Here is a 15,706-nt window from a genome sequence, read left to right as displayed (position 1 = left end):
GTCGGGGACAGGCAGCGGATCTTCCCAATCTCTTAGATATTTAAAGAGAGACCATGATCAGATTTTATCATAGACCTCAAATCGGATGTTTCCTTTATGCACTTTGGGAACATTTGTGGTGATTTGGGGAGCTTAGCGCAGCTTCTGAAAAAAACCTACCTGCTGTGAATCCATTGGGCAGGGGCAATTTTTCCACCTGATATTGTGGGTGCTTCTGTTTTTCTTCTTTATTTATATTTACCTCACAATACCACACCCTTTTCTTACCTCACCTCTTTCTACCCGGGCTGGACCTGCTGGTGCTCTGCCTTTTTGCCTGCCTCTCTCCTCCCTCCGTTTCTGACACTCTTGGGAACCCATGTCAGGGTTTTGAATCACTAAATTGCTGTGGCAGGGAAACTAGACAGGTTAGGAGCTAAGGTACATTTGACTGAAAGGCAGCTCTTTGCTTTCTTCTTATGCTGCTTCCCCTTCCTCTTTTCCCAAATAGATATGTAAACACATATATTTCCCTGTTTAAATTTAGCAAATTGGTCCTCTGGCTATGCCTTGATTTAGCTATTGGGCTGAGCCTTGCTCCTCCCTTCCCAGTCGGATAGAAGCCACTGAGATCTGGAGCTTGAGCTTCCAAATTGAAGCTGGCCTCAGGCCAAGTGACCTTTCCTCGTAAGTTTCTTTCCTAAGCAGAGTGGGGGTGGGGAGGGTGGGATCTGCTTCGTGTTGTTGTGGGGAGCAGTGAGGAAAGCAGAGGGAGTAGAAGAGAGTAAAGGGCTGTTGTTAAACAGTTTCTTACCGTAAGAGGGAGTTCAGACCTAGATCTTTCCAGTTAATCACACAACAAACTTAGCTCATCGCAGTAAAAAGCAGCTCAGAGCCGACTGGCTCTTAGAGGCACTGAGTCGTAACAGGATTCTTTCACCCAGGCATCTCCCGCAGTGAGATCCTCTAGCACGTCCAGCAGCACCATGTGGGTGACCAAACTTCTGCCAGTCCTGCTGCTGCAGCATGTCCTTCTGCATCTCCTTCTGCTTCCCATCGCCATACCCTATGCAGGTTAGTTTTCTCTTCTTCGTTATTATGTTAACTCTCTCTTGCTAACCTTGCCTTTTCATAACACTCTCTCTCTTTACCCTATTCCCAGCATCCTTTCTTAACTCAGTGTGGGGTACGGATTTTTTAAACCTCTTATTGTGCTTTCTTTTGATACTCTTTTCTGTTTGCAAAGCATTTGAAATGATAATTAACATCCCTTAAGTGGGTCTCCCCCTCCCTACTCAGCCGACCCAACCCTGTTTCACTTAGCCTGATAGTTGTGGACTGTGGGATAGGAATAAAGTGGTAACTGGCTGGAACTTTGCTGGTTTGGACAAGTTTAAAGCTGAACAGAGGGTCTGGTCTGAAGAGCGGGGAGTGACCGTCAGTACAGCAGGGACTCATTTTTTTCTAGAGGATAATTTTCCATGATAATCCACTACCTCACATCACTTGGTCAACATTCAGGGCCAAATTATGACTTTATACAGGTTTTCATTCGGACAAGGCAGATTAAACTCTGAGTATATGCATGTTATGAAAATGAAAGAGAAAGCCTCTCTTCTAAGATCTCACTCTTTCTGGGTATGGATGCCTGCCCTTTTGAAACTGCAGTGCGAGGAAGGCAAGGATTGTATGACTTTGATTAAAGCTGCAGAACTGCTCCTTTCTGTCTCCCATTTTCTCCCCTGAATTTATAGGTTGGGAAGGAGTTGCTTGGGAGTTCATATTGCCTGGAGGTTTAGAGATTTCATTTGCTGCTTTGGGAAGTTTTCCGTTGTTATCAGGGCAAGAGGAAACATCTGTATTTGGTTGTATTATCATTGTAGTGGCTGGGATGCCAACGGGAGAGGTAGTGACCAGCATGGGTGAGCACAGGGGAATAAAAGAATAGAACGAATGCCCAGATTGTAGACATGGCCTCTTTATAATATAAAACAGAGAACTGGCTGTATCTTTGAGATAAATTAAATATGAAATTCGTCAGACCTCTGATCTAGTTGCTGATGTAATACAAGGGTTGAAAACATCAAGAATTCAACCACCTGGCTTTCTTCTGTTTTGTGAAGTAGCTCTTTTGGAAAACAACAATGTATGGGAAGGGTCAGTTTGAAAACATTTAGGTAAGATTTCTGAAGAGGTGAAAAAGAAGTTAGTTCAATAAAGCAGGTTATCATGTTTGAAGTGTGTCATGTTAAAATGGATTTATATAAGATATTGCTGGCTTAGGGGATTTTGAGCATAAATTGAAATCATGGCTAATATTTTCATGGTTTTCATTTTTAAATATTAAAATGCTGATTGTCTGAAGTAGAATATGGTTACCTGAAATCATCTGTGCTAATGCAAAGGGAACACAGTGTGGAAAACTCAAACAGTAGATCAACCACAGACAATGTCTATTTGTTTTTGGCACTCATTACGAAGTTTTGGCAGGAGATATACATTCGTAATTATATTTCACTTTGGCAAATGTTGAAATGACTGTGTTTCCTGAGTATAAGGAGAATGTAGCCTGAGAGTGTGCTGGCAGGCAAGGAGGGGCCAACTGGGAATTAGAGATATGCTGTGAATAATTCCTGAAGTGGATAATGCTAAAATTGTCATCAAAAGAGGTTCTGCCTTTATTTGTGTGGCAAGTTTATTTTGATAGCTTTTTTTTTTTAAAATAACATTCTCCAAAATAGAAAACGTGGATAGCCCTCTTAGAACATACAAGAAAGTTTGTTCTTTTTCATGTAACTTTGAACGTTTAGAGTTTTGTTGTTGTTGTTACTTGTTCTGTTTATACTTTTTGATTTATCCTCTAAATCTCTGCTTGTACATACTGTAAAATAGCACAATGTTAGAAAGTGTATACTATAAAGAGGTGACAACCAGTTATGAGCAGAATGTATTATGGAGATACTTTATTAAAAAGTTTCTTAAGAAATATGTGATAGAGTGGGCCCAAGCCATCCTTATAGGAGTTGGTCTACATAGAATTACCCTCTATCCACTCCCAACTTGACTGAAAGCAAGTATCCAATCTCTTGTTACAAAAGAAGCATTAAATGAGCACCTAATGTCCAGGGGCCTGTGGTGATATAAAGATGAGAAAATGAGAAAGAAACATAAATTTGTTGAGCAACTGTTATGGACCAAGCTCTAAAAATAAAGCTTAGTTAATACTAATAAGATTGGAATTATTGGACTCATCTTGCATGAGGAAACTGAGGTTAAAGACCTTAATTATCTTGTAATCTTAGTTAGTTAAGGGATAGAGCTGAGATTCCTACCCAAATCTATGTGAATGAAATATGTGAATCTTTTTCCTTTTGTTTATACTGAAGCCAGCAACAGTGAAATCAACTGAAACTGCCTTTTAAAAATCCATTTCACTAACTAATATAAGAAAAACTCTCTGTTATAAATACTATTGTACTATGGTAGAGTTCATTTCTGGCTTAAAGGATCAAACCAGGTTCAGGGGGTAGATGATATTCAAGTTGAGCATGAAAAGATGGGTAGTTGCATGGTCAGTACTTAAGTCAGGGGAACTCAAGTGGCCAAAGGCATAGGGGTAACAAAGTGTAAAAAAAGGATGGTTAACCATGTAAGGCTGGCGTACTGAGTAGCTGAGGGGGAGCAGTATGGCCTGTGATTAGAAAAGTAAGATATGGCAGCATGTATAGTCCTGAATGTCATGTTAACCTCCTCTGTTCTGAACATTGTGGGTAGCAGCTGAAAGTTTTTGCTTTGATAAGATACCTACCTGAAGTTGTACTTCAGTGTGGTGGTTTTGGTTGCTGTTTGGAGGCAGAGTTGTAGGCAGAAACAGATGGTAAAGGAAGAAACCAGGAGGAGGCTTCTATAACAATGAAATCCTGAACAAGGAAGTGGAATGAAAAAGAGGGAAATACCTAGGGAGGCCCCTAATCTCATGTTGAATATTGCTTCATTTTGTAAATCTCTTCAGAAGAGCTTATTATGCAGCTTCTCAAATACCAACATTTGATTTAAATCTGACACAATCCCTTTCTTCTTGAGATCCTTATTTGTGATATTGTTACCTTCTCTAAAGAAGGGGAGATGATTTGTGAAATCCCAGTCCTAGATAGCAACAATGAAAATTTGGACAAGTGTTTATGATTCTTGCCTTTGGGAAGTTTAAAATTTCCAGTTACAGCCATTCCCTTCCATTAATTATTCGTGTACTTTCATCTTAACATCTTGCCACTTCAAGCTGTTAATCACTAATCATGTGGGTAGGTTTCTCAGAATATGTGGAGCCAGATTCCTGCTTCTTTCCACACCCTGCAAATCCTTTCCTTGCACAGTTTTCCTTTGAAGTCAATGGTTAATCCATACAGAGAAGAAAATATATGAGGTACTGAGAGAAATGAGTGTGAGGCCCAGGGACAAGAGGGAGAAATGTGTGTTTCTTCAAGCATCTTGATACATGTGACCCTACTTTCTGTTTGTAGGTTTTCAGAAAGATCCTAATGATTTCAGTTCTAAAACAAGGACTTCATGTTCTTCAAGAAATATAGCCTTCAGAATGTTTTCCCATACTGGGAGAAGAGGAAAAAGGACTTGCAATTTAAAGTACAGGAAAGCATGACAAAGTTGCAGTGATCTCTCACCCTTTGATTTCATTTCAATATTTTGTTTATAAACTTGAACTAACAGTCATGCACAAAAAAATAGTAGGGAAAAATCTGATCCAAAAATATTTTTGAGTTTCTTCCCAAATTAAGCTTGTCTTTTAATTGTTTTCAGTAAAACAAGCATTGGTTGTTAATACATAAGGAAGAGAAAGTTGAAAGTATTTTCAGCAAAGGAATTTTATTTTCGATTCTGTTTTTGAATGACTTCCGTTTTGAATTTTTCCTTTATTGAAGAAGGAATTAACTTTATGGATGTGTGGATTACATGATGTACAACCAACTTGAACTTCTCATTTTTGAGTAATTAGTTGTGACCTAGTAGAAATGACTGAATAATAAGGGAAAGCTTCTAAGTCATGAGAAATAAATAATGAAAAGGGAATCCTGGTATCTGCCTCTGATTAGCATTGTAGCCCCAGACAAGCTTTTCACTCCTATTTATTATCTAGTAAAGGGAAATCATAGATTTACTTGGGTTTTCAGAATGCTTTTTGATCTTAGATGAAAGGTAGTGATGGAAAAATTTATTAACAAGCAAGAGTAGACTATTTCTATAAGGCGCGGCCACAGATTAACACATTTCAATAGGACAACTAAGTATCTGAAGAATTAAACACAACCAGCAATCCCACAGAGACCTCTTTTCTCTATAGTAGTCCTCAGGGCTTACCTTCATATTGCATGGAATTGAGAAAAGAAACTAGAGCAGTCACCAGGGGTTCTATTTTTTTTTTTTTTATAATTAGTAAAATACATATCTGAATTTAATGTTTGTCTTAGACTTTTTAAATTTAGTTTTATGTTTTTCTCTCACACGTAGACATGTATAATAAACACATTATACATCAGTCCAATTTTAATTCTATATTAACTACATTTATTTGAGAAGTATACATACAATTCTTCCATTTGGTGGACAGTTTTTAAAATGGATGTTCTGTCTCCATTAACTACTGTTTGTTTCTAAGAATATTCTAATTTACAGGAAATCACATGATTATTATGCTGTGAAACATTTCACAGCACCTAAGAAATAGTGCATTAAGGTCAAAAGAAGGAGAAACTCTTAATGGAATCTTATCTTCCATTAACATGATCCTGTGGCAGAAATCAAAATTTGAAAACAATTATACCACTTCTTTGCTTTGGAGAATAATAGTTTCTTCTCTTATGCCAGAAATTAAAGGATGAAATTTCAAAAACAAAACTAAAACTTTGTGTATTCATAACTTTTTAATCTAAATTGATTTCCAAATATCACTTAATGATGATAGTTTAAATAGCTCCTTTTAGTTCAGATATAATGTAAGTTTAATTTTGTAGATTGAATAATTGGAATATTAGCATTTCAGGTAATTAAACAAAGTCATCTTGCAAGTCAATAAGAATGCCAGAACTATCGTCTGTCTGCCAACATTATGCAAGGCATTTGTTCCACACTCAATAAATAACATGTTGATAGATTATTTGGTTGATGGAATTTCTATGTCAAAATGTCTTTTAAATTATATCTGTTGTACCATAGTCATTCCATTTTGTAGGGCAAAGAAAAGGTAAAAATGAAAGCATTATTACGGGAATTAGTATGGGTCTTTTGGGGATTGTGTTCTGGAGTTTTACAGAGAGCCAGAAATTTAGAAGACTTCATGTTTTCTCTTATTTATTGTGGACTTCAGGTTAGGATAGGATAGATATCAATAAGTAGTATCTGCATGTTTAATAAACCAACTGGAACCAGTGGCTCCTGGCAAACTTAGAGCATGATGCCATTCTTGGTAACTCACTCTGCTAGCCAAATTCCCAAATTTTAAGCAAAAAAATTTTTACCCTCTTTTCTTGACCCATTTCACCACATACAAAGACCAGGAATGCATTTCCTCTTCTACCATCCAAGTTTCTTCTCTACTCATAGCCCTAAACCAAATATTCAGGAAATGTTTACAAGCCATATTTCCACACACTTTCTTAACAATTCTTAAAGATGGCACTGTAAGTTTTCAAGTGTGGGGGATTCTGAAGCTAGGCAGCTGGGTTTTGAATCAGATATTCTAAGTGGTCAATTAATTTTTCCCTGTGTCTGGGTTTCTTCATCTTAAAAATGAATTTGTTATTACTGCCTTTGTTATAAGGGTTTTTAAAAGAATTGATAGGCAGAGGAGGGGCACAATCGTGTCCATCCTTTCCATACAACAGCCGCAATCTCTTAGACATTTTGATGTTCATTATGAAGGTAGTGATCATCATGAGAAACTGGGTAACTTTGGGCAAATTGAGAATAAAGAAGCAAGTTCATGATACTCTAAAGTTACCCAAAAGATTAAGTCTTTTAGGATGTTTTAGTTTTGTTTTTCAGGTTTTTAGTAGGAGACTTCATGCTATCTAGGGGCCTTCTAGAATACTTTCATGAAGAAAAATGATATTGCTGCATTAAAGGGTGAAGTTTTACATGCATTTGATTTACAGCATTTGGCTTGATTTCAAGACAAACAGTTCAGTGATACTAAGAAATAGTGCCCAAAAGCACAGAAAACACTTATATAGGAAAGGAGAAGAGCTAAAATATTAATAGTATGAACTACTTTAAAGAGTAAGTCAGAAGAATTTATCTACTGCACCTTTTTTAGTGAGAAGTTTCTCACCTGTCATTGAATTGCCTTTTCTAATTAACACTATAGCTTTCATAAGGACTAATTGTAGGAGGAAATGAAAAATTTAATTATGGAGCATGTTATGATGTGCCCTTGCACTTGCTTTCATACTGTTTAGAGAATATCATCTTATTTATTTCTTTAGAGTGAACTCTGTCCTAATTTTTAAAAGCATCCTTCATTTGAAAGAATGTAGATGAATGACTCTACATGACAAGTTATTTATTCTTCACTGATTACAATATTCCTCTCTTGCTCTTTAACTATCTGAAAGTATCATTCCCCACTCACTTCACCTCCTATCCCTGGAGGTCTAGTACGTTGTCAGATAAAATTGTTATCTTGTAGATGATCCTTAAAGACATTTTTTTTGTATGAGCCTTAAAAGGTTTTCCCCATTTTTTAAAATTATTATTATTCATAGAAGGACAGAAGAAAAGAAGAAACACACTTCATGAATTCAAAAAGTCAGCAAAGACTACTCTAATTAAAGAAGACCCATTACTGAAGATAAAGACAAAAAAAATGAACAGTGCAGACCAATGTGCCAATAGATGTATTAGGAATAAAGGACTTCCATTCACTTGCAAGTAAGTTGCTTCATTTTGTTCTTAGGATAATTTTTCAAATACAGTATTTACTCATTATTATCATTTTTTTTTATTCAATGTAATTTGCAGGTAAAATTATAAGCTTGACTTTAGTTTTTACTCCTTACAACAGAAGACTTAGCTCTCAGTTGATGGAAATATGAGTAAGGGAGAGAACATAAACTGTTATCTTTTAGACCCTGCAGTGGCTTTGGGTATGGAATTGATGCTTTTTCATCTTATGTACATTTCAACTTTAGGAACTAAAATTCAATTAGATTGACTTTTACCTTTCTAACACTTTAAAATAGTCTATTCAAAGTAAACTATTTTTTTCTTGCAAGAGGAATGGAGAAATTTTCAGAATATAAGTTGGGCAACAGCCAAAATTTACTCCAAAATTTATGTCATTGTCTTTAGGGATTTAAATAAAAGGTGTTGAGAGAATTAGATAAAAAACTAGAAGGAATGGTATCAGCAGCAGAGGCTGTTTAAAAAAAGTTAGGGGATATAGGGGCCGGCCCCGTGGCCGAGTGGTTAAGTTCAAGCGCTCTGCTGCGGTGGCCTAGGGTTCGGATCCTGGGCTGGGACGTGGCACTGCTCGTCAGGCCACGTTGAGGCGGCGTCCCACATCCCACAACTAGAAGGACCTGCAACTAAGATATACAACTGTGTACAGGGCGGGGTTGGGGAGATAAAGCAGAAAAAAAAAAAAAAAAAAGATTGGCAACAGTTGTTAGCCCAGGTGCCAATCTTTAAAAAGAAAAACGTTAGGGGGTAGAGATGATGAAGTTTTAGGTGAAAAGAGATGAGGCAATTCAGAGATGCATGAAGGGACTCAGAGAGTTTTCTTATCTTTTGAAAGTCCCTTTGTGACCTCACAGGAGAGAATTCCTTACTACTTTGCCAGTGATTCCAAAGGATAAGACTTGGAATTTGGGCCATGAAGGTGCCAATTTCATCTGAATAACCTTCCAAACTGCCAGAAGAAAATGCATTTCCTAGTTCTTCTTCATAAACATTCCCTCCCCTCACTTACTTTCCACCCTTTTGTTCCATTTCATCTCATTTTTTTTTTACAGAATTGCACATAACATCCTGTCAGTTTTAAATTCTCCTCTGTTACATTTGGCTAGTGACACATAGTGTGAACAGAGGGTTTAGAAATGTCATGACAGGCAGTCCTAATTTCATCTTGCCATTCTCAGAGAAATGAGGGTTATGAGCCTGAGGGAAAGGACATGGTCAGAGAAGGTCTTCAACAGATTTAGGGGGAGGAGAGACTATCTCCTTTCTGTTCATTGACAGCTCTTCTGAAAGTATTTTTTAGAACCAAACTGCCACTGTCAGGACGATATTTCCTGGCAAGAGCAGTTGGGAATCGTCTTTGTACATATATTCCTCTAATAATTCTGTTTCATTCCCTGACTTTCTTATGAAAGCCTTGAAATTGTTAGAAATAAATTAGAGAAAACTACGCTCAATCAACATCCCAGCTGTGTAGATTTATGGAGATATTCTTCTGGCAATTGAGGAAGTTGGATTTATCATAGTTTCCCCTCTCAGGGTTGGCAGGGCGGGGCAAGGGGAACTGGAGAACCACACCTCCTTGTTGATTTTTAACTTTGAATCTGAAAATACAATCTCCTGGATCCACAAGCAAGGAAAGTATTGCTAGCTCTCCATTTTCACATTAGTCAGCCTTATGCAAAAAATAAATAAAGAAATAAAGCTTTCCCTCTGTTTTATTTAGGAGAAAGTAAAATGATTTTGCTGCATTGGAGAACACAGGTGACCTGATTAATAAATCTTTACATATCCCATGTATAAGAGGTTTCATTCCTACTATATTCTGGTAGAGTTATATTTAGTCTCCAAATTTATGACAACGTGTGCAGAAATCTACATGTAATAATACCTGTGTACAGCCAAAGTTCTTCTGCCCAGAAGAGGTGTCATCCTTCTCACTCGTCTATCCCAAATAAATATATACATGTGTTTGGAATCACCAAATACATTAGTTATTCAGAATGGAATGGACATACTGTAATTCTCTGAAATTAAGTTCTTAATAAATTAAAGGATCTTTTTGCAGCCTTGTTATATGGACCAGATTCACTAAAAAACAATGGCAAATATATGAAAATGCTTAAAAAATATCACCAAACCTGTGTTAAAGCATCTGGGATTCAAGTGGGCATGGGGTGGAACATTCTCAAACACTGTTTCCTCTTAGGAAGAGATCAACAATCCTGGTTTTATAGGGATTGAAGTTCCTCTATGCTAGGTAGCAAAGATGACCAGAATGCCTCATCCTAAGATCTTCAGAAAATTGCTAATTCATGAATTGACTCAGGAGGAAAAAATAGGAGGCTTTCCTCTTCTAGCCATGACTGAGTAAACGGTATGAGAATTGCCCTCTTGCCATAAACAACTAGAAAACTAGACAAAGTAAATTCTTGAAAGGAAGATGGTAATTAAAATAAAGCTAAGATAAAGACTCAAAGTAAAATTTAAAAGAAGATGCAACTCCTCCAGTCCATACAGAGGTGTAAAATGATGTAAAGAAACACTTTTCTGAGAGAATATGGCATTGTAATGGAATCAGAGAAAAGAGTAAATGAAATCAGCAAACTGGAAACCCTGTTATTCACTTTCCAGGTGGAATCACCTTTGTATTCACAGAGGCAAATCTTGCATATTCCTGATGGGGCTCTCGAGTCATCTGCAAATATGCAAGGCGATTTCATGTCAAAATCATATTATCTGTAGAAAAGTAGCTTATACATGTGTGGTACATTTTTATTTGAATGTGTAGTTAAGTGGCAGGTTATTAACTCTGTTACTTTAAAATTTCCTTTTACATGTTTGTTTAGTTTTTATATTTATCTGTATCCTTTAAGGTCATTTAACACCTTCCTCCCAACACCCTATATTAGGGAGATAGGAAATTTAACGTGTTGCATAAGCTTTCAGCCTACCAGATCAAAATTGAAGTCTCTAATCAAGTTATTCTGCTACAGCTGCAAAAATATATTTTTATGATTTGCTCTTAATTACTATTTCAGCTACAGTGCTCTTGTATGTAGATATTTCAAAATATCTGTATGTAAATCAAAGCATAAAGTTTATGAATATAATTTTTAAACTTATTTGGATATAGAATAAAATGTACTAAATAAAAATATGACAATAGGTAAAATATTTTAAATAATTTGATAAGGCCTTTTTAATATCTGTTTTATAAAAGCTATTCCCCTTAAAATTATTTGAAAGTTGTCAAAATACTTAGAAGTAAATTACTAATTTGAAATATCAAAAATTAGAAGAAAATAATGAGTTCTCAAAAATATATGAACTGAATGTGAAAAATCTTTATTCTTAGAAAATCTGTGTATTTCTTTTAATTAGATGGTGGCATTGTAATTAGCATGAACAAAGTGAGAAGGAGTTTTAATAGCGTCTCTCTCTCTCTCTTTTCTTTTGCTGAGGAAGATTGGCCCTCAGCCAACATCTGCGCCAATTTTCCTCTATTTTGTATATGGGATATTGCCACAGCATGGTTTGAGGAGCAGTGTATAGGTCTGCAGCCAGGATCCAAACCTGTGCACACCAGGTTGCTGAAGTGGCGCATGCAAGAACTTAACCACCGGGCTGGCCCCCCTCAATAGCATTTCTTAATAGAAGGAAAACAGCTCAAATTCTAACTTCATTTCCCATATTGTGAGAAATGATAACATTTAATATGTTTTAAACTCTGTCAAGTAGTTAACTATTCTTGGCTAAGGAATTTTTGTATTTATCATTTTGCTTTAGAAAGACATTTTTTCGTGAACAAAAAAATCAATATAACAGTGATAGGAATGATAATTGTAGGAGTGACACATTTTAGTAATTTTGTTCAAGATGATATACCAAAAGCATATTTTCTATGGTATTAATAGTTTTTTTAAATTAAAAATGCTTATGCAAACAAATCTATTTAGGAAACATTGACTTATATAAACAGTTATCCTAATAGCAAGATTTCCGTAGCCTTCAATAAGATTCAGTGCTTTATAACTCACCAAGAAGGGGTATTATATGGAAAATTTTCCAAACATTTGATTTCAGATCCTTCCTTGCTAGGAGAATTTTCTGGGGTGATAATTTATCTAATGCATTTTAGGAAATGTCACTTTAGAATGTACTTTATACAATCACAAACTTTGGAAATTGATCATGATATTTACAATATAATCATTTGCATATAACTATAAACAAAATCTTCCAACTTGCTGTGTACTTACAAAAAAATAGTCTTCCGAAATAATCCAAGTAGTTGTGTTATATATTGATCTCGTTTGTTGAAATCCTCATTTTTCAAGATGTTTAGAATAACATGAGAACATCCCAAATAGTATTCAATGTGATATTTAAATCTACACCTAGAAACACTTAATTTTGTTCTTTCTCATTTGGCCATCAAAATGGTGGGCTCAAACGGGCTGGCCCCGTGGCCGAGCGGTTAAGTTCGTGCGCCCCGCTGCAGGTGGCCCAGTGTTTCGTTGGTTCAAATCCTGGCGCGGACATGACACTGCTCATCAAACCACGCTGAGGCAGCGTCCCACATGCCACAACTAGAAGGACCCACAACGAAGAGTATACAACTATGTACTGGGGGGCTTTGGGGAGAAAAAGGAAAAAATAAAATCTTAAAAAAAAAAAAAATGGTGGGCTCAAATATCATTCATGCTTTTATTACATATATGTAACAATGTGTCTCTTTTTATATTGCCCTCTTTGGTTAAACTATGTGCGCATTCTTTAAAAACTGTATAAATAGTAGCATTCCTTCTTTTCATTCAGATATTTTTTTCAGGGCCTTTGTTTTTGATAAAGCAAGAAAACGATGCCTCTGGTTCCCTTTCAATAGTATGTCAAGTGGAGTGAGAAAAGAGTTTGGCCATGAATTCGACCTCTATGAAAACAAAGGTAACTGGCTTCTCCCTAAATATTTTATTATGAAATAAAGCATAAAATATACATAATTTCCTGCCACAGTGCTCTTTCCTCAATTATATAAAGAATCTGTGATGCAGTCAGTTCATCCATTAAGACTGATAACACTAGTATCTTGACTATTTTCAGTATGCTTCTTTAGATTAAAGGCAGCATTTCCCAAAATTCTCATAATTATCCGCTCCCTCTTTGTTTATTTCTAGGAGCATCTGCTAGAACTCGTATTTTCCATGTTCATTTTAGAAAGTGCCACCCAGTTAGTTTAAGACATCTCATATTACAGCACATTTTGAGCTTACTATAGTATTTTAAATTTTAACAACTTTGGATAACTCATCTAAGTTGTAGTGATGATTGCTGATAACAAACTGTGGAGATTTTGAAAAATTAGTTGGATCTATTCCTAATCATATACTTAAAAAAAAATCTTTAAAGGAAGAATTGAGACCATATTGTTAATTTGTCTATATTGGTAGTCTGATAGTGTATTCACAAGGTATTTACTTTGTTCAAAAGCAGAATTATATCAATGAAATAATTGAAGAATGTTAAATAATTATGAATTTTACAAAATGAGTCCCTCAGCACACAAAATAATAAACATGGATTGTATTTATGATAATAGCATTTATTTTAATTTTAATATTTTCTTAAATCATACTGTGTCTTAATAATTTGGGTACTTGGTAATATACACAGATATTTCCTTGGTAATAGGGTAGATGTTTAAAACAAATTAAAATTAATTCATGGTAGAAAATAAGATGATCTCTATATACCCCAATAATTCTATAAATCCTAAACATAATTCATAATCTAGTATAAGACCATCTTCAATCTAGGTTGCTAACAATTGTATATACTATTATCTAATAGGAATATACACCTTGTTTCAGTGTGATTGCCCTATAATTTAGCAGATGAAACGTTAGCAAAAATATGGAAAATAATAATCAACATAATGTAATTACAGCACACATACATGAATATATAAATCCACACAGTTTTTGCTGAGATAAAGACAAATTAATTATTTTTATTATCTTAGAGTAACTTTCTGAATTCAATATAAGTTTTAAAAATCGCTCAATTTTTGTTTTTGATGTTTTCTTAAAGTGGTCTGTATATTTGAGCAAATCTTTCTGCCAAATTAAATTTGCCTGGCCAGTTGAGTATATAGACTAATCTATATGAAGAACAGACTTATCTCTGCAGTTATTCAGGTATATACTCACAAAATTAAAACTTCTTGATTGCCTTTTGTTGGTTTGGATTATTCTGAAATGTATTATTTTGAAAATATTAGTAGAAGCTTTAGACAAGAAATTTCAATATGATTTGAGATAGTTTTGCAAGCGTTAGTTACTTAAAGATTTAAAAGGAATTTTCTTTTTCTTGTTAATATATATGCAGCATATGTAACACACGGTTATAACATTTTTCTCTACTTTCTTCTCATAGACTACATTAGAAACTGCATCATTGGTAAAGGAGGTAGCTACAAGGGAACGGTGTCTATCACTAAGAGTGGCATCAAATGCCAGCCCTGGAATTCCATGATACCACATGAGCACAGGTAAGACCAGCATGAGGAAAAGAGGATAGAGCCTCTCTTTTTTATACATGTTAGCAATCTCACGTGAGTCCTTCAGAATAACCCTATAGTTCTGTAACAACATAGCCAACTTTACTGAATTGTATTAGGCCAAGGCTTATGTGAATTCATCACTGATATTTAGCCAAAGATTAAATTTACCATTTTATCTTACCTCAAAACCCCAATTTATAGATCTTGATGTTTGTGTGAAGAAATAGTGAAAATGTTATTTTTTTGTAGAGATTTTTTCCCCTCTCTTTGCCTTCGAGAAGGTACAGCACTCTGCAGCTGCAGTAGAGAAACTGACTGTGGTAAATAGGAGATGGATCAGATGGTGGTTGTCAACTTTGGCTGCACATTAAAATCACCTGCTATGAGCCCTTAATGACTCCCACCACTCAGGCATCAATACAGACCTATTAAATCAGAATCTCTTGGGGGAATAACCCAGGCCAGTATTTTTTTTTAAAGTTCCCCAGATGATTCCAAAGTACAGCCACAATTGAGAACCACTGCTAAAAATTCATACCTCAGATTGACCAGCTTTCCCATTTCACCTATTGCTTAATGGCTGGAGAAAACTTCTCATCCCTTGGATTAAATGTCTACACTTAAGAGAATACTTGTGTTCATTATAACAGATGAATGATATTTAAAGATGAGCAAACATAATATCCATAGGCTAATTAGTCTGAGAGTTTTAATCATCATTGAAAAGAAACATAGATATCTAATACCCAAGATGTATTGTAGCCATGGTTTTTCAAGATTTATTTGACAAATAATTTTAACAGGAGCTAAAGTATTTTAAAACAGCTTTCCCTGGTTGTTAAATGCATTGGAAGGTTTAGTTTACCATGTGCCAATTACCTTGCTGAACAGTGTACTTGGTTTATCTCTAATCCTCACAAGAACCCCATAGCGGGTGATTTTATTAGCTCTATTTTATATATGGTGAAACTGAAGCACAAAGAGCCTTAGTAACTTTTCAAGGTCATGCACAACTAGTAAGCAGTATGGCCAGAATCTGAACCCAGCCAATTTCACTGTATAACCTGTGCTTTTAACAACTCCAAGGCATGAAACACTTGGCTGATCAGTAGGACAAATGCTGCAACTTGTTTCTGCAGTAGTGTTGATGACTTTGCCTTGATGAATCCTCTTTTTATTTCATTTCATTCATTTTGG

At 35.5% G+C, this 15,706-nt stretch overlaps 1 protein-coding gene across 9 annotated transcripts in view; it reads left to right on the top strand.

Moving 5' to 3' along the window:
- The first annotated feature begins 478 nt into the window (after positions 1-478).
- HGF (hepatocyte growth factor) overlaps positions 479-15,706 on the top strand; it is a 75,039-nt gene continuing 59,811 nt past the window's right edge. For 2 of the 9 annotated variants that reach the window (XM_023639073.2, XM_070264459.1), the window contains exons 1-4: positions 706-1,053; positions 7,755-7,920; positions 12,782-12,894; positions 14,383-14,497. In XM_023639073.2, coding sequence (XP_023494841.1) covers positions 966-1,053; positions 7,755-7,920; positions 12,782-12,894; positions 14,383-14,497 — 482 coding nt within the window. In that variant the 5' untranslated portion in view covers positions 706-965. Of the gene's footprint in view, positions 667-696; positions 1,054-7,754; positions 7,921-12,781; positions 12,895-14,382; positions 14,498-15,706 lie in introns of those variants that run through there. The other 7 variants (XM_070264456.1, XM_070264454.1, XM_070264457.1 and 4 more) reach the window with 7 other exon arrangements.

Source organism: Equus caballus, chromosome 4, assembly GCF_041296265.1.
Source record: "Equus caballus isolate H_3958 breed thoroughbred chromosome 4, TB-T2T, whole genome shotgun sequence".
NCBI classification, from domain to species: Eukaryota; Metazoa; Chordata; class Mammalia; order Perissodactyla; family Equidae; genus Equus; species Equus caballus.
This window is presented reverse-complemented; position numbering and strand designations above follow the sequence as displayed.